The sequence below is a fragment of the Morchella importuna genome (genome assembly GCF_003444635.1).
Source record: "Morchella importuna strain M04M26 chromosome Unknown Morimp01GS070, whole genome shotgun sequence".
Taxonomy (NCBI): domain Eukaryota; kingdom Fungi; phylum Ascomycota; class Pezizomycetes; order Pezizales; family Morchellaceae; genus Morchella; species Morchella importuna.
The window spans coordinates 11,332-34,260 of NW_025763466.1; the positions used below are offsets into that span (position 1 = coordinate 11,332).

General features: G+C 48.1%; 7 protein-coding genes across 7 annotated transcripts; 5 read left to right on the forward strand and 2 right to left on the reverse strand.

Moving 5' to 3' along the window:
- Positions 1 to 5,800: 5,800 nt before the first annotated feature.
- Positions 5,801 to 6,121, forward strand: LAJ45_11474 (uncharacterized protein; the record flags this gene model as incomplete). The annotated part of the gene is made up of 1 exon (XM_046120981.1): positions 5,801 to 6,121. One exon carries the CDS (start codon positions 5,801 to 5,803, stop codon positions 6,119 to 6,121), a length of 321 nt encoding a protein of 106 aa, XP_045965803.1.
- Positions 6,122 to 6,515: 394 nt separating this feature from the next.
- LAJ45_11475 (uncharacterized protein) lies at positions 6,516 to 9,484 on the reverse strand (the record flags this gene model as incomplete). Its single annotated transcript, XM_046120982.1, has 4 exons — positions 6,516 to 6,735; positions 6,940 to 7,773; positions 7,860 to 8,914; positions 9,104 to 9,484. 4 exons carry the CDS (start codon positions 9,482 to 9,484, stop codon positions 6,516 to 6,518), a joined length of 2,490 nt encoding a protein of 829 aa, XP_045965804.1.
- A 2,141-nt stretch (positions 9,485 to 11,625) lies between these two features.
- LAJ45_11476 (uncharacterized protein) lies at positions 11,626 to 12,429 on the forward strand (the record flags this gene model as incomplete). The annotated part of the gene is made up of 1 exon (XM_046120983.1): positions 11,626 to 12,429. One exon carries the CDS (start codon positions 11,626 to 11,628, stop codon positions 12,427 to 12,429), a length of 804 nt encoding a protein of 267 aa, XP_045965805.1.
- A 38-nt stretch (positions 12,430 to 12,467) lies between these two features.
- Positions 12,468 to 14,779, forward strand: LAJ45_11477 (uncharacterized protein; the record flags this gene model as incomplete). Its single annotated transcript, XM_046120984.1, has 4 exons — positions 12,468 to 12,849; positions 13,296 to 13,585; positions 13,634 to 13,942; positions 14,012 to 14,779. The coding sequence occupies 4 exons, from the start codon at positions 12,468 to 12,470 to the stop codon at positions 14,777 to 14,779; spliced, it is 1,749 nt and encodes a 582-aa protein (XP_045965806.1).
- Positions 14,780 to 15,297: 518 nt separating this feature from the next.
- On the forward strand, positions 15,298 to 15,787 carry LAJ45_11478 (uncharacterized protein; the record flags this gene model as incomplete). Its single annotated transcript, XM_046120985.1, has 2 exons — positions 15,298 to 15,450; positions 15,509 to 15,787. The coding sequence occupies 2 exons, from the start codon at positions 15,298 to 15,300 to the stop codon at positions 15,785 to 15,787; spliced, it is 432 nt and encodes a 143-aa protein (XP_045965807.1).
- Positions 15,788 to 20,441: 4,654 nt separating this feature from the next.
- On the reverse strand, positions 20,442 to 21,064 carry LAJ45_11479 (uncharacterized protein; the record flags this gene model as incomplete). The annotated part of the gene is made up of 2 exons (XM_046120986.1): positions 20,442 to 20,831; positions 20,891 to 21,064. 2 exons carry the CDS (start codon positions 21,062 to 21,064, stop codon positions 20,442 to 20,444), a joined length of 564 nt encoding a protein of 187 aa, XP_045965808.1.
- An 81-nt stretch (positions 21,065 to 21,145) lies between these two features.
- Positions 21,146 to 21,682, forward strand: LAJ45_11480 (uncharacterized protein; the record flags this gene model as incomplete). Its single annotated transcript, XM_046120987.1, has 4 exons — positions 21,146 to 21,171; positions 21,264 to 21,431; positions 21,500 to 21,514; positions 21,580 to 21,682. The coding sequence occupies 4 exons, from the start codon at positions 21,146 to 21,148 to the stop codon at positions 21,680 to 21,682; spliced, it is 312 nt and encodes a 103-aa protein (XP_045965809.1).
- Positions 21,683 to 22,929: the final 1,247 nt, after the last annotated feature.

The following is a 22,929-nucleotide window of genomic DNA, read 5'->3' on the forward strand; positions in this document are numbered from 1 at the left end:
GGGATTCAGACAAGGCTTAGTGTCAGGGATTATGTAATCAGGGGATCACGTGGTATTAGAATATCTGTATATATAGAGCGCTCAAACACCCACATTGTCGCTGGAACTTCAGCGGCGCAATAGTATCTTCTTCGCACTACAAACACATCCTCCCTCAAGGTCACGTGTTCAAACCACATTCAAGTCATTTTCTCCCACACTACAAACTTCAGGTTATGAGCCCGGGTTCTGCCAAATAAAATCCGCACAACACTCGCCACATTCGGTTAACTCAATTACACTTCATACAACATCATGTCTGACGCTGGTGAATCATCCAAGGCCGTGGAGGTTAAATCCTCAGACAACACGAGTCCCAGTAACATTCGCATCAAGTTTGATGGACTCCCAAAATTAAAGGGACAATCCAACTACCAAATATGGGCGTCTGCCTGGAGGATTACATTCGATGCAGCAGACTGGTGGGAAGCATTGAGCATCGAAAACCCCTCAGAAGATGACACAGACCTCACCAAGGCCGAAATCAAAAAGGCCCGAAAACAAATGCACAGGCTTCTCATCGGAGCTGTAGCCGAAGACATACAACCAACAGTCGTCTCCGCCGAAAATGCATACCACGCATGGAAGGCGCTCAAAGACCTCTACGATCGCGTATCACCAAACACGACGATCACCCTCCTCAGCCGTGTTCTAGATACGAAGATGCAAGACAACGGTAACTTAACCGAGCATCTCGAGACCTTCAACACGAACTGGAACACTCTCAAAACCAGGTGTCAGAGCGGCGACCACAAACTCGCTCAGGCCCTGCTACCCCTCACCAAATCCAACGAAGCAATGGCAGCATTCCTACTTGCCTCACTGCCGAAGTCGATGAGCAACGTCGTCGATAACATCCAGACCAAACAGGATGTTACATACGAAGATGTACGCCAACGGCTACAAAACCTACAAGAGGAAACCCCTCTCACTGGCAACAACAGGGTACTTCATACCAGGAGTACCCCAACACCAAACGGCAAGGAATGCACCTGGTGCAAGAAACGGAATAACCCGTACCAGGGCCACGAGTACAAGGAGTGTAGAAAGCTCAAAGAACAGAACAAGACAAGGGATTCAAACAGAAGGAGACCAGGCAGAGATAACTCAGCGTCGGTAGTTATCAACGAATCATCCACAACAGTATGCATGGTACGCACCGATACTTCACCCTCTCTGCCCCTTACCTGGATCCTTGATTCTGGAGCTACTTCTCACGTAACACCTTTCAAAGACCAACTCTTCAACATCCGTTCTCACACCAGCACAGTCCGAACAGCCGACGGCACCATCCACGCTGTCACCGGATTGGGAAGCGCTAGTTTCGAATGCTACCTTCCCAATGGAGATAGATCCACCGTTGTCCTCACCGACGTGCTGCTGGTCCCAACCATGGGAAATGTGGGATTGGTCTCAGAAACAATACTCGACGAAAAGGGGTTTAGAACAGAGTCAGGAGGAGGAAACAAATTGGTCACGAAAGAAAAGAAAGGAATAATTTGGGCGAAATTGGATAAGGGACTTTGGAATGTACAAGTAGTTAGCAATACAGTTCGCTTGACCACTTACTCTGAATGGCATCAAGCACTAGGCCACCCTGCGACACTAGAAAACTTGTACGAAGACATCCATAAGCTACCCCCCAAACCAGAAACATTCCATTGCAGTCAATGCGAACTATCAAAAAGTGTGCACAAGAAACCTGCACCAATTAGTACAAGATCCCAGCGAGCATTCGAACTAATCCACTCTGACCTATCTGGAAAATTCGGCACACAATCGCAAGGAAAAGCCCTGTACTATATGTCCTTCATTGACGACTATACCCGCTTCGCCTGGATATATCTGCTAAAACAGAAAGACGATGCGATAAAAGCCATCAAAGACTACGTCACGAAAATCGAGAAACAGTACAATACAACAATACTGAGATTTAGAACGGACGGTGGTGGTGAATACGTCAACAAAGACACAATGGATTACTTCAACCTACAAGGAATAGTCCACGAACAGACTCCCCCATACACTCCTGAATCAAATGGAGTTGCAGAACGATTCAACAGGACGATAACAACAATGGTCAGGTGCATGATCATGGACCATCCTAAATCGTTATGGGGTGAAGCATACTCAACCGCTGTCTACCTCAAAAATAGGCTACCCCACAGTACGCTAAAGGGAAAGACCCCCTTCGAAGCCCTGAAAGGTTCAAAGCCGAGTATCCAACACCTTCAACCATTCGGAAAGAAATGCTATGTCCACATCCCAGAAAACTCTAGGCCAGCAGGAAGCAAACTAGCACCCCGAGCACACGAAGGAATCATCGTCGGATACTCAGACAGTACCAAACATTACCGCACCTGGATAGGATCACAAAATAGGTTAGTTGTAAGTCGAGATGTCACATTCCCCCCTCCTGAATCAGGGGAAGTCTCCGTGGAACTCGACTACACCCCTATCCTGAAACCAGAAGCGGCACCTGCACCGACAGACGACGGATATGAATCAGAAGACAGGCCTGATCAAGAACCCGAATCGTCAGCACTCGAAGAAGACCTTGAAACAGACGCAAGTAGACTGGGGGCCGGGCTTACGAGGCCCACTCCTGGACGTCACCTCGAACAAAGTAATAAACAGGAAGCTAATCAGGAAAACACAGAAACACCTCCCCCGGAACCACCAAGGAAATCGAAACCTTGGAAACCAACAACCGAAAAGGAGAAAGAATCTGAAGTCCCGCATCCTGTCACAACAAGAAGATCGAATCGCATCCGTGAAAGAACGGAGAAACAAGCAGCACTTGATATCGAAGGGAAAAGGAAGGAAATCCGACTGAAAATATCGGAATTAGGAACCACCTATGACAAGGAGGTATCAGAGATACTAGCCGATGAAGATATGGACGAACAAACCAAGCAACTAGCAATGGAAGCAGCCAGTCTAGACCACAAAAAGGACAAAGCAAAGCTCCAAAGCCAGTACGACAACCTGGATTCCACCATACATCGGGTACACCTAGTAACTGAACCTACCACCTTCAATCAAGCAATGAAAAGCGATGATCAACACCTATGGAAGAAGGCAATACAGACAGAGAAAGACGCCCTCGACAAGGCCCACACCTGGGACATTGTCGACAGACCAACCAACCGAGCAGTAGTCAGAGGAAAATGGGTATTTAAGGTAAAACACAACGCGGACGGAACAATCGAAAGATACAAAGCTAGATACGTCGCCAAAGGCTTCACCCAAGTACAGTATCAAGACTATGATGAAACCTTCGCCCCCGTTGCCCGATACGATTCCCTAAGACTCCTACTTGCACTAGCCGCACACAACGGTTGGATATCACAACAAATGGACGTCAAGTCAGCCTTCCTATATGGTATACTTAAGGAGGAAATCTACATGGAACTACCTGAAGGCTACAGGCAGGACCATAAGGTTTGTAAACTTCGAAAATGCATATATGGACTAAAACAATCACCCCGTGAATGGTACGCTTGCCTAGCAGACTCCCTTCAACGGAAAGGATTTGTCCCAGCCAAATTCGACCCATGTGTCTTCATACATAAGAAACACCAACTATACATATCGGTGTATGTTGACGACATCATGATATTCGGACCCGACTCCCCATTCAGAAACGAAATCAGACAACTACTTAAGGCAGATTTCGAATGTACGGATCTCGGTAATGCGAAATTCCTACTGGGAATAGAAATAACGGTATCAAAGAACGGTATCACGTTGTCACAACTAGCATACATCAACAAAATCCTAGACAAATTTGGAATGAATAACTGCAAACCAGTTGGGACACCACTCGAACCAAATCTGAGTCTTCGTAAAGGAGAACCAGAAGATCAAATCGAGAAACCAACTGAGTATCAATCCATAATTGGATCACTCATGTACGCCAGCATAGCAACCAGACCTGATATCACCCATACCGTTACTGCCCTCTCTCAGTACTCCTCATGCCCAACTGGGGACCACCTACGAGCAGCCAAACGAACTCTCCGATACCTCAACGGAACCAAAGACTGGAACCTGTTCTACCCGAAAGGAAACACTAGAACACTCGATGGTTTCTCAGACAGTTCCTACGCTTCAGATTTAGATGACAGAAAATCGTTCTCAGGATACGTGTTCAGACTAGGAAAATCAGCCATAAGCTGGAGAAGCCGGAAGCAGAAATCAGTCGCAGTCTCAACAACAGAAGCCGAATATATGGCTCTGTCCCTAACAGCTCGACAACTGGTATGGATTCGCAACGCCTTATGCGAACTCCAACAACAATACCAATACAACATCCACGCCGACAACACAGGGTCCATCGAACTCTGTCGGAACCCACGTATCCACGACCGGTCCAAACACATCGACGTTCACTATCACTACACACGTGAACAACTCGAAGCCGAAACCTTCAAACTCCTCTATGTCCCAACCGAAGACAATGTTGCAGACATAATGACCAAAGGACTACCGAAACCAGCTCACCAAAAATTGTCAGAATTGATACGATGTGGCAAGTGAGGGGAAGTGTAGAAATAGGGCATTGCGACATCGGTTATGTATGGAATTACTCATGTATAAGGGATGACTCATAGAAGGAACAGGGATTCAGACAAGGCTTAGTGTCAGGGATTATGTAATCAGGGGATCACGTGGTATTAGAATATCTGTATATATAGAGCGCTCAAACACCCACATTGTCGCTGGAACTTCAGCGGCGCAATAGTATCTTCTTCGCACTACAAACACATCCTCCCTCAAGGTCACGTGTTCAAACCACATTCAAGTCATTTTCTCCCACACTACAAACTTCAAAGCCAAAAAGTGGAGCTCCTCGTAATTCAAATACAGCAGACACAATTACCGTAGCCAGTACCAGCGGTCGTTCGCGGATTGGTCCTTGGGATAAATTTCAGAGCAAGCAGAAAAATGAAGACTGGTGGACAAAGGCTGTTGCCGAACTTGAAGCAATGAAAGGTCAGTGTACATTTTGCTGGGTTACCACCAGGAGCCGGATTGCATTAGATCATAATATCGAGAATTGCACCCAACGCGTACCACTTGAAGATTTTGGTCCATATAAGCCCACTTATTCCGAATACAGGAGCTGGAGGAAGGCACTTCAATTGAGCGAGTACACATGCTGCTATCAATGTGCATTGCCGATGAACCTTTGCAATCCGGTCAGAGTGGTAAAGTGTTTGTATGGCCGTAATATTATTGCACCAGTAGCGTATATGGCTCAGTATCTACCAACATTCCGGGCAGAGGTGGAGGCGTTAATGGGTAAGCCACTGCACTCATCAGAGTACCTGATTTGGCTTGGGCAAAAGCCGAATTGTATGGTAAAAAGTGTTCAAACTTGATGAAAGTCTTCGAGGTGGGACATAACCTTGAGCCCATTAATCAGGTATGTATTAGTTCTGATATAGTAGATAGGCTATACTGATGGAATCTAGTAATTTTTCTGGTAAGAATATTTTAAGCTTGTTGATGTAGCGTTGTGTGTGTGTGCTTTATAGCCTGGTATATTTAGGATCGAAACAGATGCTTCTGGATTTTGCTGACATATTCTAGCGGAATCCTGGATAATATGAGGTTTTTTATCGCTTTTTATATTGAGGCAACCTCGCGACATGGTGGCTAAGTTTCTTTTTATTTGTAATGGTATAGAAGGTAGATGTGACGAAATATATCTAACTTGCTTAATACAAATTTGTGTTTTGCTAAACTATTGTCGATGTTCTCCAGTGAAACTAACCGCTCCGGTAAAGATTGTCCGCTACGGTGTTTGATGACAGAAGTATTTAGAGCCACATCAGCAAGCTCGCCTATTACCCAGGGCGCAGCCCCTACGTCCTGGTGGGCATTCTGCGCCACGAGCGCCCAGCGCGTCCGGCACCGCCAGAGTACAACCTTCGCGCCAGGCTCCGCCGCAGGACCGTCCAACTCTCTGGGACCGCCAGGAGATATGGCTCACGTCCGGAGGGCACTCGCCAATGCTCTGGTCGCCTGGGCCGCCATGAGATTCCCTCCCCCCGGAGACGCTAGGATGGAGTGACTCCACCCACAGCACCTAGGAACTTTTGCTTCTTTTGATTACGTTAGTAGTACACTGGAGCACTTCCCAATGCTCTCACAGTTTTCTTGAATGCTCGCACGGCACGACGAATGCTCTCACGGCACGGCGAATGCTCTCACGGCACCGCGAATGCTCCCGCGAATGCTCCCGCGAACGCCCCCGCGAACGCTTCCGCGAACGCTTCCGCGAGGGCTTCCACGAGGGCTTCCACGAGTGCTCCCATAGCATTAACCAATGCTCACAGAGCTGAGGCATTCGTCATACCCACTCAAGGTGAGGCAACCCTCATTTGGGCTCCTTTGGATTGATACACCCTTCTCAAAGGATAGGAAGGCCGCACCAGTCCCTCAAAAGATATCTAACGTGCGTATCCTCAACGCCGCTGTACGGTCAGTCGCGGGATACTGATACGAGCACTGTCCTGTATACTGGTGACGACTACCCAACCTTTGACGGACGTGTATGTTTCTGTCGATTCGTGAAAGGCATAATTAGCCTTGAGGTTGAGGCCATTGTACGGCTCGTCTGAAAAGCTCAATTTCCATGCATAAGCAGCAAACATGGACTGGCATTGACCTCCTGGAGCGAGCTTGCTGGATAGCCAGACTCAGATACTGAGCGGCCGAAACTTTACCTCCTTCTTCCAATCCGCATGCATAGCAGAACGACACGTATTTTGAATTAGAGAGTCCAATTGGGTCTAACGTTCCTAGAGCACTCAAGAATGCCCTCACGGCTTTACAAGTATTCAACTAAATTCATTCCACGTACGCAAGTCTATCCTAGTATTTACCAACCAATTACCAGTCTCCACCTCAAACAAATGGGCCATTCCCAACATACTCCGAATATTAACGACCCACATCCTCTTCCTCCTCCTCCTACAAACCTTCAGGAGCCCATGTGAGCTATCAGCGATACCACGATCCTTTGCCTCGAGTAGCTCCACTATACATAGTCTATGTGCTCGCCCCCCACTGTCCCGCAGCTCGAACAAAGCCTCGACACGTCCTGGTAAGCGTCCCCGAAACACTCCCCACTCCTCTGAGGACGCTACCGACACCCATACCCAATCCTTTCTTATTTTCCCTTTCCTAAAAGCCGTGTTTCCCGTACACCTGATATTGTGAACCTCGTACACCTCAGGTCTTTGGAAGATTTGTATCGGAACCTCCAAACATGTGAACATCTCCACCCGGCGCTCTAAAATGCTCTCAGAGCTTCCGGCAAAGCTTTGAGAGCATTCCGCATCCTCTGCATACTCCTTTATCAGGCGATATAACATGGTATGGCTTATTTGCAGTCCATCCGCAATATTGAAAAGTATTTCCGATTTCGTGGAGGGGTTACAAAGACGCCTTAGAGGCAGTCGGCCTTCTACTATGGATCTTTCATTTGGTGTTTTTTTCCGGTCTTCGATTTTAAAAATCTCAAGTAACTCCTTCAGGTTATCTCGATGGCTCCAAAGGATGTCGTCAGTGCTCTCAGGACCTCCAACAATATCTTTCAGATTCAGCATTCGAATCTCTAACGCCAACCGCCGCCCCCCATAGTCCAGTATCTGCGTTGCAGCATCGACCTTGTTGGATGCTCCGTATGCCTCTTTTATCTGACGGACATGGACGAGTTCGCTGATGTCGGTGGAGTACTGGGGAATGCTCCCAAAGCGCTCTGGGAGCCTGAGGTCTTCACAGCTTTTGTCCGATCTCTCGCATACTTAACCGTCCTCTTGTAGGCCCGGAATTCTAAAAAGATATCCTTGTGCTTATGGAAATCCTGGAGATAGCTCTCCATATAATTCAGTGTGCTCATCGTATGATTCCCATACTGCGCCATTAAGTGGAAGTCGATTAAGCCTCGTACACATTTCAATGCCTTTGCGAAGTCGCCCCTGACAGCCACCCCCGGGTTTCTCAAAGCAGCCGCGAGTGCTCCAACAACGACCCGCCTCAGATTTCTCATCTCCTTCCCTTGCCATTGGGTTGTGGCACGATATGCATTGTTCGGTACTGCCAGTCCAGGGTAAGGCGCAATCGAGGCCCAAGCCTTATCAAATTCCTCCAATCGATTGTGCTTCTTCAAGAAAGCCTGAACCCACTCCATCATGTGCTTCAACATCCCTAGGTAGATATTGTGCAGAATGTCCGGTTTGTTGAGATCGTATGGATTAACCCTCGGCATACCCCAGAAAGCATTGAAGAGTGTCTTTACTGATCTCGTGACAAGGTATTCCACCGGTCCCAGGTTTCCTGGGTTCTCACTGAATAGCTTTACCCTCTCCCGGTAATCCTCGTGATCGCGCGTAGGGCTACGGGGAGTGCTCCCAAGACTGTGGAATTCCACCTCGCATCTTGGACAAGAGCTAGTACTAATATTTTGTAAGTTTGAATGCTCAGGTTGATCAGCGATCCAACCCGACAACACCGGAAAGCATAGACGTTCGTACCCGTCGGCGCATGCGATTAGCTCGCCTTCCTGAGAGTACTCCCGAATGCTCTGAAAGATCTCCCCAAGGGCGCGATGCAGCGCCATTTGACTCTGACGTCGTAAAGCGGAATTAGCAAGTGAGTTCTTCCCGAGCTTAGGTGGGACTGGCAGTAGCCCTAGGAGAATTAACGAATGCCCGGTGGGCTTGCTCCGGACCAATGACTTGATGTTCCCGATGGTAAGATAGATTGGCCAGGCGTTCTTGTCCCCACTAAAATTTGTGAAATGTGTGCCATCTGACGCGCATATAATTGGTACCACAGTCGACCCCTCCGGTAAGGTATTCTGTCCAGAAAGCATTAGCGACTGCCTCTAGAGCACTTGTGAGGCTTACCAGACCTGCGTCTCCCACCACCAATCTCCCGTATGCATTTCCCCGTATATTCTCTCACCAGATTCATTATGCTCTACCACTGGCGCGTACACAAATGACTCCCGAAAGGCCCGTTGGCCTAGAAGATATCGCACAATTACCATTGGATGCCGATAATAGTAAGGGATTTTCTCTCCCCCAATATCCACCTCCGAATGACGCCAGCTCGCCTTTCCCAATATGTCATTCATTTCATCCAACCTCTTTATAAAACCTCTCCCAGTCCGGTAGGAGCATTCGCCACTGCTTGACGGAGCGTGTAGAAAGAAACTGTCGATATTTCCTTGTGAGGCCTTCGACAGTATGAAATAACGTCCCATTCTAAACTCGTATGCTGAGTTGAATGGGTGCCACGGGTATCGGAGAAGGTTTTGTGAGCATTCATCGTAGTCCTCCGAGCGGTAGAGACGCTCCCCAGCACTCTCGTAAATCGTTGTCGCTGCCTCATGCCTATTTGCATCTCCATCTGTCTCTTCAATCATAAAATATGATTCGGATTCCAGATCTGAATTATTATCGGGATCTTGGTCATGATAATTGATACTATTGCTCTCCGAACTATCCGAGTCGTCATGGGCATCTGAATAAGAATCGTGAATGCCTTCCGGGCTGTCGTGAGTGTCATCGGGTGCCTCCTGGTCGCGCTCCAGGAGTAAAAATTGGTTTCCCAGCCATGCATCCGCTTCAAATGGATGTGTAGTCGAAGATGTTTATCGAAGTTCGCGGAGGAGCTGTACCGCTTGCTGCAAAAGGGGCAAGACGATTTCATTGAAGTCTCATGATGCTAGCAAAGCACTCCTGAGTGCTCTAAAAATTTGGTTTCTGCCAAGGCCGAGGAGGCTCTTTCCTGCAGGTGCTGCTGCAGAGTGCTCGAATGATTTAATTTGTCAGCCAATGATGCTCCTCTCACCTGCACCCCGGTCAGCAAGGCTGATTTTCAATACGAGTCTGATGTCAGACATCACCAACCTAATACAAACACCAACACCAACACGAAGAAACACCCACCACCCCAATCAGGCGGCCAGTTATGCTAGATTCTATCGCCCTGAGCATGTGCACCCTCTCCCTGAGCACTTGCGGAGTCTCTTCAGATCGAGACAGTGTTCTCAGCGCCCAATTCAACACTAATATCGACTACGAGCTCAAAGAATACATTCTCTCCGAATCAGCTTCCTAGAGGACAGAGTACCAACACCAACAAGAACACAAGCACCAACCCCAACACCAGAATGTTATCGACGTCACCATTGGTACCGTCAGAGCATCCTCGAGTGCGGCTGGAGCATTTAGATCAACGTCATATATTGAAGCAAACATTGAGTACGAGCACCCTCGAGTGCTTCTAGAGCATTCGTGGGTGCTCTCAGAAGCGTGATAAGCTCAAGAAAAAAGCTGATCGTACTCGGTATAAGAGCACCCCTCCCTTCCTTCAGGTTCGTGAGAAGTTCCTAACCACCTTCAAGTTCTCCTCTACCTATCACTTCAAGTTTTCCATTGCTTTCAACATTACCTGTTGAAATCTCATCCTTCAAGTTCCTCCGTTTTCAAGCGATTTAACCTTTGCAATCTTTATAAATAAGATTGTATTTCTCTCTCCTAATCCAATTAATTTTAGAACCATACTCACCACAGTGTTACATTAACATTATCAGACTCCAAACACTGCTCAGAGCACTCCTGGTAGCTCACAGAACACAAATCAACTTCCCAATAAGAAGCGCTTGCGTGACATAGACGAAGACGATAACGAAAAGACCCACCGAAAAACCAAGGAACACAAATCGTCCCGAAAACATAAGAAACACCGAACTTCCTCAGGTCGCAAATCGTCCCGCAAAACTGTCAAGCCTATCCTGGAGGAGATACCAGAAACACCCCTAAGCAGTCACCAGTGCTTTCCGGGTTCACCCCGATCAACAAGAGCCGAAAATAAAACCCTGTACCTCCACCAATCCGGACTGAAACCCGGACTCCGCCAAATACTAACCTAGCTCGATCGGACACTGACGGGATCTTCCCGAGTAACTGGGGAGCAACCCTAACTGATTCCGACTCCTTTCCTGACTTTAGTTCCGAACCCTCTGAACCATACATAAGTGACGATCAAGACCCAGCAACAGGTCCAGCAACAGGCCCACTAGCAGCAGTCTGCACTGCTTCCTAAGCACGCAGCAGTGCTTCACCAGAGGCCCTTGTACGGACAACTTTACTTAGGGTTAGTGCTACCCCACCAGCACCCGCTAGTGCTCCCCAAAAGAACGTTGCCCGGAAGACCACAGTCCCAAGTCAAGTTCTCACTCGGTCCAAGTCTAGTGCAGTCCACTCAACAGGCCCAGCAACAGGCCGCTCAACAGGCCCAGCAGGCTCTACTACTCCCTCACCAGCACCCGTCAGTGCTCCACCGAAGGTTCTTGCACCGGAGACCCCTACATTCAAGCCCCGACACCCCTCTCGGTTATTTTCTAGTGCAAGCCCGTCCGAACTAATAGACCACCCCTTACCAGTACGACAGAGACGAATTAGACCCGAGCCATCGCCGATTGTCCAAGAGATATCCCCGAGTGTTCAAGAGACATCCCCGAGTATTCAAGAGACATCCCCGAGCTCGACCGCATTCAAGATGACTCAAGCAAGCAAAGCGAAGATGACTTTAGGTCTACTCAACCTACCTAAAGTGTACACCAGCATCCGCAACAGCCTAAAGGCAGAAATGCAAAATGTGGGTTGGGTCAATAAAAGCACGTCCGGTATGGCTGCGTTCAATGCCCTATGCCTTTACTTGATGAACTTGCCCTCCCTCAACGGTTTTCTGCCAATTTGGACTGGGGGTGACTCCGATGCCCGTAGAGCACTGGCGAGTGCTCTACAGTGGCTCATCGCAGATGTTGGTATGAAGGATAGGTTATCAAGGGGACAGGGAGACCGTCAGTTCAAAGAGGCTGCCGGTGATAGTGATGATGATGATGACGGCGGTGGTCAGGCAGCCGGAAGATGCTCTCGCAAAGGGAAAGAGCGTGCAGTACCTCCGGAACTCGTGCGACCTTCCATAATGGTTACCGTGGTGGACCCCGATGCTCTAGGGGCATTGTTTATGCTCGTCCCACCACCTACTTATGACTGGAATGATCCCCTGAACGAACCTTCGTTCATCGGAATTTTGACCAAGATAACTTTCCCCGAGCTATGCAACTTGATCCTGAAGCATACCGCACCCGGCAGAGCAGTCAGGACTATCTGGGGGGCAATTGAGAATGTCCCCCCGGCAGCTGTTCCTCCCGTTCGGCCGGTGGAGGTACAAATTACCGATTCGGAAGAACTGGAAGGTTGGTTGAAGAACAGCAATGCCAGGCCTCGGAGGATATTGGCGGTCCTCCACAGAGCAGGCGTGGGTGCTAACCTGGGTGGTGCGGAATCCCCCCGTTGAACCCGACTTTCCCTCACGTTGACGAAGATGATTATAGCATGATCGATATTCCTGCAAAGGATTCGGATTACCAGGAGGGAAAGCACCGGATAAATGCCAAAGGACTGAGGGTATATATGCTTAGAACTGATGCCAGTAATCAAAGGCTAATTCAGACTCTTGTTAGGCGTTGCGATAGACAGCAGGACGCTATCGACGATTTAGACCTCAAATACCTTAGGAAGTATCCTTTGGGTGTCGGGGTTGCTGACCCAAACTTCTTACAGGGGACGATCTGGACACCTGCCGGGATAGCAGCCAAGAGAGCTGCTGACGCACTCGCGGCTGCTGGTGCTGGAGGTGGTGGTGGAAGTGGTGGAGGTGGTGGTGGTGGAGGTGGTGCAGGTGGTGGTGGTGGTGGTGGTGGTGGTGGTGATGGTGGTGGGCATCATTAGTTCCCTTTGGTATAATCTCTAACTTCCCTTCCTGTGGAATTGTCACTAACCTTTTAATAGTTGTTAGGATTACTCCCTGAGCACTCGTGATAGCTATTGAGGTGCGGTACGATTTGGTGTTTTGGATTTCCCTTTGTCTTGCGAGAGTATATCAATGGATGGGTTATATCGGATAGGATTAGATTAGATTAGATTAGATTAGATTATTCCAGGTAGTAATTGCATTGCTTTTTTTTTCAAACTCCTAGATTGCTCTCAGAACACTCGGTACCGCTTCAGAAAGTGCAGTAAAACTAGTGATGATAAATGATGCGGTTGAGTGCAGAAATTGTGGTAAAATAGGATGATCCCTGCCATAAGAGGATTAGCAGTGCAAATTCTTCTTGATTAGCGGCGCAAATTTTCTCACCAAGAATTGATTTCTAATCGAAGATATCGTGAGTGCTCCTAGAGCACTGCGGATATTCCTGCCAGTCATCAGAGTGGCTCCCACCAAGCGCTCCTCCGGTTCAGCACCTCTTGCCCCAAAGCGCCCACGACTCCCAAAACGACCTGAAGAACATGAAGATTTACTGACTGACGAGTCTGAAATATCTTACCGAACATTGACTCCACTGCCAGCCCGCACTCGGAGTAGTCAATCGACCACCGCCGCTCAAATAACTCGGAAAGGTCTTCTCCGTTCCTCCGAAACCCCCACTGGGAGGAGCAGTCCTAGGAGGGTAGAATTTCATCTCCCCTAGGACCATACTGATAATTTTGAAGCGCAGGAGGAGCCTGAGGCAATTGAGGCGCCAGAGGCAATTGAGGCGCCAGAGGTGGAAGAAACTGTTGATACTAGCCACTCAGACTATGATGATGCTCCGGAGAATAACCACGAGAGCTCTGAGGAGGATGAGGATGAACCGGAGGATGAATCTCAAGCCCCCCCCCCATTTTACACCCAAAAGTCTCAGACTGTCGGAAAGAGACCTCATACAGTTCAGCCGACTACTGCCAGAGCACTTGGCAATACTCGGAGGAAACAAACTGACGCGGTAGCGGAGGTCATTGCTTCTTCCAACGTGTCGGTGGACGTGGTACAGGTTCGACTCTATCTCGTTCATTGATGCTTTTTAACATGTAAGTATTAGTGGCTAACGATTCAGAGGGGAACTCGACCCGGCGCGAAAGTAATACGTAAACAAGGTCAAGGGAGAGCAGCACCCACTTCAGCACCCAGCCAGAATAAATCCCAGAGAGTACTCCCGGCATCCCAGAGAGCACCCCCAACACCCTCACAGTCTAGGCCCTCTGCACCTGTTTATGCTCATGAGTATACCTCTTCTACGCGCCATATCGAGTTTTCCTCGATGAGCTCTGTATACGGGGAGTCGTCCCCCACTTACTGGACATATCGCTCTTCACCGCCTAGCGAGCTAATTGGCGAGAACTCTGGGAGCAGTCGTCAGATTCCTTCAAGCCAACTTCACGGTCAAGGTAGATCGCGAAGAGTCTACGAAATCGAGTACCTTCCCTCATCTAGGGAGGAGGACGAGAGTACTCCGATGCCGGAAAGCGAGGGTATTTTGATTCCGGGAAGCGAGGTTAGTATTCCGGAGGACACTCACGACCTCTTTGAGAACACTGGCGACATTCCTTCGAGCCAATTGACTCAGAGGTCTGTGGTCCCTAACTCTAGGAGTGCAAATATGCTGTCAGTGCAGGCTCAGAGGATTGAGAAGGAGTGTAGCGTGTTAATCGGGGAGCATACTCTTCTACATGAGCTCTTTCCACCTGCAGCAAGACTTTCGGTACTGGTAGTGAGCATGTGGGCAACTGCTAGTCGCCGAGTGGGGTGTAGTGTAGACCTTGATGAGGTCGTTATTAAACAGATGAGTGCCCCCAAAAGGATTACGAGTGCTCTGGAAGCATAATTGAGAATGATAGGTGAGAAGTCTGCACTTCCGTGTCCGTTCCCACTTGATGCACGAGGTGAAAGGGTGCCTGGCGGACTCTAGGATATACGGGCTTGGAAATTTTGTGGGGCCTGAGGCGAGGGCGGCTCAAGTGGAATACCTTTTGAAGAATGATCGTTTCTTAAGCCCCCAACAGCATTACGAGGTATGATGCCAGTGGATGCCCAGAGAGCACTCGGGATAGCCGGTAACAGATTCTAGATCTACCGACTGCGCTTCCTGGCTCCGGAAATTATCGATATATTGTATTTTAAATACTTCAATGGGGTAAGAATGCGAGGGGTTAGGGATCCCGAATTTCTAGAGCGGATAACCACTACCCTTATTTGCCTGATATCGACGGCGATCTGGCACGGCATTCGGGCGTGGTCAACAGGGAGTTACGTGAAGCCTGATAATTTTCAATCGCAGAATGAGAGTGTTGTGAGCAAGTATGGCCCGATGCCCTCATTGATATGGCGAGTGCCTTGGGAGCAATGACGGATGCTCCTAGGGCTATACGGGATTGCCAAGCTGACATCCAAACACGAGTAGAAACGTTCAACAGTATGAGCAACACTTGGAAGGGGAGAAGTAAACAGAACCAGGAGGCAACCTTGGAGGTAATCAAAGATAACCTTCGAGAAAAGGTATGATACTTCTAGATGCCGGTAATGCGAGTGGTATTCTAAATGCTAACCCTAATAGATAGGAGATAAAGAAGGGGTAACGATTGAGATTATACCGGAGGAGGGTTTTAGCGACGACGATGAAGCTCTAGCTGCGGATCTTGCCGCATTCCGAGATGCTCGGAGAACACCCACGAGTGCTCCAGGAGGTCAGGTTGATTCCGACAGCGCCCAGGACGAAGTGATTAATGCCCGACTTCGCGGCATTGACACCGAAGAGGAGGGGGAGAAGGAAGAAGAAGAGCCGGAATTACCTGTAGCGGGGGATTACGAAGGGGGGGGGGAGGAGGATGTGTAGAACAATCACGAGTGCTAAGGGAGATAGTGGGGGATTTCTTCTGATTCGTATATTGTATTAGGGTTAGTTAGGGTGTTAAATGGCGTATTGTATTTAGTATTAGGCGGAGGATCATGGTGTTGAATACACCAATTCTCAAAGTGCAGTCGCGAGTCCTCTGGAGACAGTAGAGATCGTCGTCCGAGTGATGTTTTTGTAATCTCATGGGGGAATTGTGAATACCAGAGGCCGGAACGGCGGAGAGGTGTATACCTAGAGAGAACGGGGCGCCGACATGTAGGAATCGGTACGTCGGGCATGAGCCAGATTTCAAAGCACCCCATCCGGCAACGTCAGGGGGAGTCAGGGCAATCATTCTATCCCCAGAGCCCGCTGAAGCAGTGAAGAGTGCTCCAGGAGCAGTCAGGATATCCAACCGTGCAACTGGCGTCCTCTAGCGGGTAGAGTGACGTCCTAGTTACACCGGGCGCTATTATTTAGTGTCGGGGCCCATTGTGCGGACTAGTGTGCGCTGGGGCGGAATAATGTGCGCCAGACCTCGCCAGGAGCACTGGTGGTATCTCTGGAGAGGTAGTTTACCTACCGAGCGCCCTGAGTGCCCTGAGCGCCCCGGGCGTCTGGCGAAGGCTACAGGTTTGCTGATGGGCCAACAGGTAATGTTGCCGTTACAAAGATGATCTATCACATTTTGTATGCCTACTAGGTGTCAAAAGATGGCATGTCAGATTTTAGCGACAGCGGGATGAGGTTTTGTCAATAATAGACTAGGTTTTGAACATGGAACTTGAAGACAAATTTTGACATTTGGGCGTGCAGATTCATCATAGCGAAGCCTGTTTTTTGCTGATTTGGTGGTTACAAAAAGTGAAGCAGTACAGCTGTAGAGCCTATCGTAAAAGTTGTACTTTAGCAGTGCTGAACTCGCTAGATGCTCGGGACGTAGGGGCTACGCCCTGTGTAATAGACGAGCTTCCTGATATATTGGACTTCAATATGATCGTATTGTACTCTCATTTGTCTGAGCTACTGTTACGAACCACACCCACCACACAAGGAAGAACGAGTCATCGCGGGATTCTGGAAGGTTCCCTAGGTATTGGTCATCGCTAGTCTGTTTTCCTTGTATATAGGGGTCTCTCACCCCGCTTAGCTTTACCTTTCCTTTCTTCTCTACGCAACATCTTGTACTATACTTTGGGTTATTACTTTGAGGGATTTACTTCGCTTCAATACACACTTTACTTCAAAGCCACGTTACGTCTGCTGTTCATCATGCTCTTTGCATCCGCCGTCGCTGTCCTCACGATGCTCGTGACCTTCGCGCTGTTCCCCTCGGCTAACCCGCCGACCGCTATCCGCTCTGTCCTCGTACAGGCCTCGGCCCCTGTCCTAGTACTGACCCTCTCCCCTGCCTTCGTGCAGGCCGCTGAACCATTCCTCGTCTCAGTACGAGCCTTTGTCGCTCCCTCTTCTCGGAGCTCCCTGATGTCCCTCGACCCCGTAGCTATACCCTCGCCCATGGTTCTTTACAGCTACACTGTTTTGACTGTTTCAAGTTCCTTATCGTCCATCAATACCCTAAGCCCTTTACCTTTAAAGTTTTCAACTAGTCCTATTGCATACTTCTCAAGTGCAGTGACAACGTGAATAAGTCATGGGGGTGGTATGTTGGCAATATATTTTGATGAAGTAATAATGTTTATTGAATTGGTTGCTATAGTAACTGTCTTGCCAATCCCTGTTCGTTCATGATGCCTTTGTTTTTTCACAATACTATTGTTTTATCGTCTCTGTATAACCTTCCTAATAACGCCAAGCCTGCCAATACAATAACACTCACGCAGTAATATTCTTCCTCGTGTGGAAGTGATTCAAGGGGATAAGGGACAGTAGGGGGGAACCTTATCCCAACTATCAAAAATAATTAGTTTGTCTGATAGTGAATACTTTCCTGATTCCGATTATATTTTCAGATTCTCTGTAGCTGGCTTGGTTATTAAGTAGTTGTTCAAAAACCCCAAAATCAATTGAAAACGGTTGAAAACCGGGTCGAATGTGGTTAAGTTTTGCAAAAGCCGAAAGTTGTGAATTTTTCTGGGATGGAGTGATAGCTCTGGGGCTGCTGATTCTAAATTTGCTATTTTCCTGGCTTATATCTTTGTGGTTGGGTCGCAAATTTCAAAAAGTCGTTCCGTCGCTGGTGTTGTCTTTTTTGCCGGCACGCATGGAGATAGGGCGGATATGAAGGCGGAGCTGAACGGGGCGGTGGTGCCGGGTACTCCCCGACCGAAAACGGGGGCGGTTGAGGTTTACAGAAACCGGTGGTTGAGGTTCACGGAAATTCGACGGTTGGCGTGCATCGCAGGCCGCCGGCTTCAGCGGTTGAGATTGATGGCCACAGTGTAATTAGATACTGAGCCAAGACTAGCATACAAGAACAAGATGCCTAGTTTAGTGCAGAGATATATGTTTGGTCCTCCGCCGCCGGGGGAAGTGTGGATAGTATTGCAAAAATAAATGGAAACTCTGCGCTAGCTAGAAGTACCTAAATAAATTAGCCACAACAACTAATTCTTTCGAATACTTCTGATTGAGCCAATGTTAAAACCTGAACAGAGAATCACAGTATGCGGTCGATGTTGGCCACTCACAATAGTGTCGAGGTTGATAATTGTGTATTTTGTGATGGAGGGGAGGGTTGGCGGAGGTCACCTAGCAGCACCAGATCTCACTCGTGGCCGATTTTCTTTTTTTGGTTCAATTCATTGATTGGGGAAGAGATCTTGTTTGTGTACATACACGAGTAGGATCTCTCCGCGCGAATGAATACTGGCTCTCCCCACCACCGGTGGGGCGTATCTGACCAAATTAAGCGGATTAGACAAGTAGCAGTCTTAATCATTGACTGAACATGGTCCTATGGCTCCATATAGATATACCCCAAGACGGATGGCAAAGAATATATGTCCTAGGGCCAACTAATAGCCCTGGAAAGCGTTACTTGGTACCCTTGAAGTCCGGGTACAAACCAAAATTCCAGGAATAAGATTCAGTATAGCAAAGCCCACGCAAGACTGCCGGAGACTCTCTTCCCAGGATCCGCCGGTGAAGTTGCGCTGAGTAGGGAATGTGACCGCGAGGATGGACTGTATATAGTACGTACTGTACCTGCCGGCTGAGATATATCAGCCTGGGAATATGTATTCATGCGGAGTCATCTGGGAGTTAAAGTCAGCCTGCATTTAGGGGATCTGTAGTATCTCGTGTTGCTAAAATAAGGCGCTCCAGTGCAAGAACATCTGTTCTGTTGTTGTACAGTAAAGGGAATAACATGTACAGCCGTATTCGAAAAGTACTGGCACCCTACTATATTGAGTCGTTCATGAATTATAGCCCACCAAAATCCATAGCAGTCGCGCATATTCAACTTATTCATAGGTATGACCGCAATAGAGATATGGCAGCCCTCTCTAGCAAATGTCTCGAATATGGGAGTTGAAAAGCAAAAAGGACTGCCTGTGCCAGTGGGTTTGGCTCAGAGGTGCCAATACTTTTCAAATGCGGCTGTACATACATACAACGGGTTTTTTTTGCATGGGATAGGTTGTAATCGGAGTTCTCTTCTTTTTCTTTTTTTAATTTGCGGGGCTATTTCGAGGAGCCTACACAATTCATTCTTTATAGATGTAATTAATTGGTTGACTTACATCCTCCTCCTTACTACTAAAAAAAAAAGAAAGAAAAAAAAGAAAAAAGAAAGGAGAGAAGCAAAACGCGACCTGTGTCCTTCCTGATGACTGTGTCCCGACATTTGTCCTCCGAGTCTCTTATACTTTCTAGAAAAGATGGATTATCGCGGGATCTTATCAGATGCTCTCTTTAAGCGCCTGCCAAGCCTCACCCTCAGATCGTCGACAGCACCACATGTCGACCCTTGCTTCACTTGGCAACCTGGTATTCGCATAGCATCACTTTGTCATCGCTCAATCATTGTGCTTAGATACGGTCTAGGCTCCCTGTCCCAGCTACACATCGCGCTCCATCATACCATCCCATAAAGGGACAACAAAATTGATACCTTTAGTATGAATTTTCATATTCCAATATATACCCGAACCCGCTACCACTAACCTTATCGATGGGAACAATTTGGAAACGAAACGAAACGAACCCGCTAGTTTTCATAGCCGGTCATGCCATTCCCATCTGCTGAAAGCTCACAACTTATTCAGTCATATACCAACATCAATAGACCCGGTTGTCTACTTTTAAAGTCAATCATGGCAGGACTGACGCCCGATGACCCGGTCGAATTTCAGATACAACGATAATCACGGGAAGCATAATTTTCAGTGCAGATGTATCGATTAATTGGTACCTACTCTTGATCAACACCGGACATGTACCTCGGGAGCGGGTTCGATTTCAGCAGATCAAGAAAGTATGCTAAGATCCAACTGAAGCTATATCCCAAATATATTCTAATGGTAACAGTTTAAATAATAAAGGTTTAAAGGATTGACTAGAACTCAAATATCCAAACACTCCAGCAACCACTTCCCCATCTCAATCTTCAACAAATGAATTAATATCTGCGGGCAGAGTCCAATCAAATAATTAAAACCGCGCGTGGAAGCGAGATTCCTACCCCCATCTACAAAACAACCACCGCCAACCCCGCCTTCAGCGGCCAGGAAACATCATCGTAATCACCCTGGGGCGCCACCTCAAATCCGATTGTCGTCGCCGAAGCCGGGCATGGGAAAGTCGGGGTTTGTCCATCCCAGGTTCCCACAGCACCGTTCGAAGTAACGGAGAAAATCCCGTACGAGACATTCCTGTACGGCCTGCTGGTGTAGGTGTTCGTCGCCGAAATCGGTCCACCCACGCTGAAGAGCTGAACCTTCCGCGAGTTTGAAACTTCGCTGGGTGGCTGTGCCCACCCATTGGCAAAGGAGAAGCTGCAGGTTTTGCCTCCGTAACCGCTCGGGAAGTCAAACGAGAGAAGGGAATTGGTCTCGTGCTGGATTCCTTGTGCGGTGTACTAAAGTTCATGTTAGTACCTGTACCAGTTGTGCATCATGATGCGGAGAATCGACATACCCTGAAGACGTAGACATCACCCATGACAACCCCATTGCTGGGAGTAAAGATATTGACGGCAAGCGATGGGTAGATTAGTGTCACAGCGCGACGTTCGATTTCAACATCAGGAACCGGAGCACAAGAGACCAGGCCGGTAAAGGCAAGTAGCGATGCGAAAATTGAGAATTTCATATTTGGAGATTGATATCGAAAGACGAGTGAAGCGGTGGCTATCTAGGCAGGGACGGCTGAAGCTGCTGGTAGTCTTCGAGAATGAGGATGAGGGTGAGGATGGAAAGGTAGTGCGGAATACCTGCGTATTTATTCACATACCCATACCTATGTACTTGGAGTCGATAATGATTGAATTGCAAGTTCACGATGAGAATAGGATTTGCCCTGCTGGCCTGCTTAGTGTGTTTCTTTCCCATTCAGCCAATCCGATGGGAATAGTCCTCATACCCGATCCCATAATGTACCACCAGCTTCCGCTTATTCTTCAAGGTTCTGCATACCATCAGTGGAACGATCAGAGCTCGTATCATGAGTCACATGGTTGGTAAGTTGAGTTCACATATTTCGCGATATATCGATATCAGATTACTGGGCTGATGCTGCTATATTTAGCACAACCTGCTTATGGTAACACCAGGATGGTGCAAGTCATGTATTTTTGGGCAACATCGCTAATCTTGGACCGCACAAAGCATCCAGGAGATCCCGATTTTGCCGATCTTGCTGCGAGATAACCTAGTCGGAAGTGCATTTCGAATGTTTTCTCTGTCTCGTGCCCAGCCCAATCACGTGTGACCAGCTGGGGGTCAAGCTTTTCGCTAAAGAAATGTCTAATAATAGAGGGACAAGAAGTGGGGGCCTTTGTAGGTACCACTACTCATAATTTCATAGCCGTTATAAACACAGCTAGGTCTGCATAGCCCAAAATCTAGAACCTCACGCTGGATTTTGCGGCTATATATGCGCACCCAGTTGTGTTCACAAACGCTATGAAATTACGAGTACACCCATCAAATAAGTACAGCTCCCGATTTGTATATATTGTCGCAAAATTCGTATTCACCCGATCACTGGCTCAGAACCCAAACCTTTGTGTCACCAGGTAAAAGATGGATCTTGCATCGAAATGGTCTAATTTAAGGAAGGTCGTTGGGGGGAGGGGGGTGCCCTTTGGCGGATCGGGCTAGTGTGCTAGGGCACGTCATATGGGAATACGGGAACCTATCAGGGCTGACGAGAAACTGGCCTGATAGCACAGGGCGTCGGTAAGGATTACTGAAGGTGATGAGCCAGAGAAAGATGATATTGTGCCGGTTTGCCGGAGATAGTTTTCAATTTTCCGGGCGATAGTTGTTCAAAAGCTACGTTATATATCTTCCACGGGCATATACTCTCTGCGCATATACCGGGAGCGCGGCAGATAAACAAAACTGGCGTCTGAGGTAGTGAGCAGTAGTAGGATCAGAACAGGCCCTGCCTCACGTTGTGGATACTTCTTCACTTTGTCATCGGATACACTCCTGGGGGGCTATATTCCCGTCTAAAATTCATCAGCCCAAACTCTATACCTGGGTACTCAGGGGTGGCTTCCAATCGAGCTTTACTACATTTGATCCTACGAAGCGATTGCTCGTACCACCGAGAAACTGCTTGCTTGATTTGGCTAAGTTATCTTTTGACGGGGTGTGTCTTGACAGGTACGACCAGAGAAAGTGACATCGACATACTAGCCTTGTCGAGCTGTTGTGGACCAAAACGGGTTTACACAGGGCGGTCAAGAGATAGAATGAGATTTTGGAGGAAGTGAGGGAGAAAAAGGGGAAAATTGGTGCGGCTAAGGGACGTAGGAGGGCCGGAGAAGGCGTGGGGCGGCCCCGTGGACAACCAATGAGGAACCAGAGTATTGGTTACAGAGTTCATAGACAGAAGAATACGGGAGGCTGAAGAAGATAGACTTCAAAAGACGGTGGTTTGGTGGTTTTTTAAGACCTATCCCAACCCCCAGTCCTCGCTCTCGTTTTATTTGTATAGTTAGTTTTAGC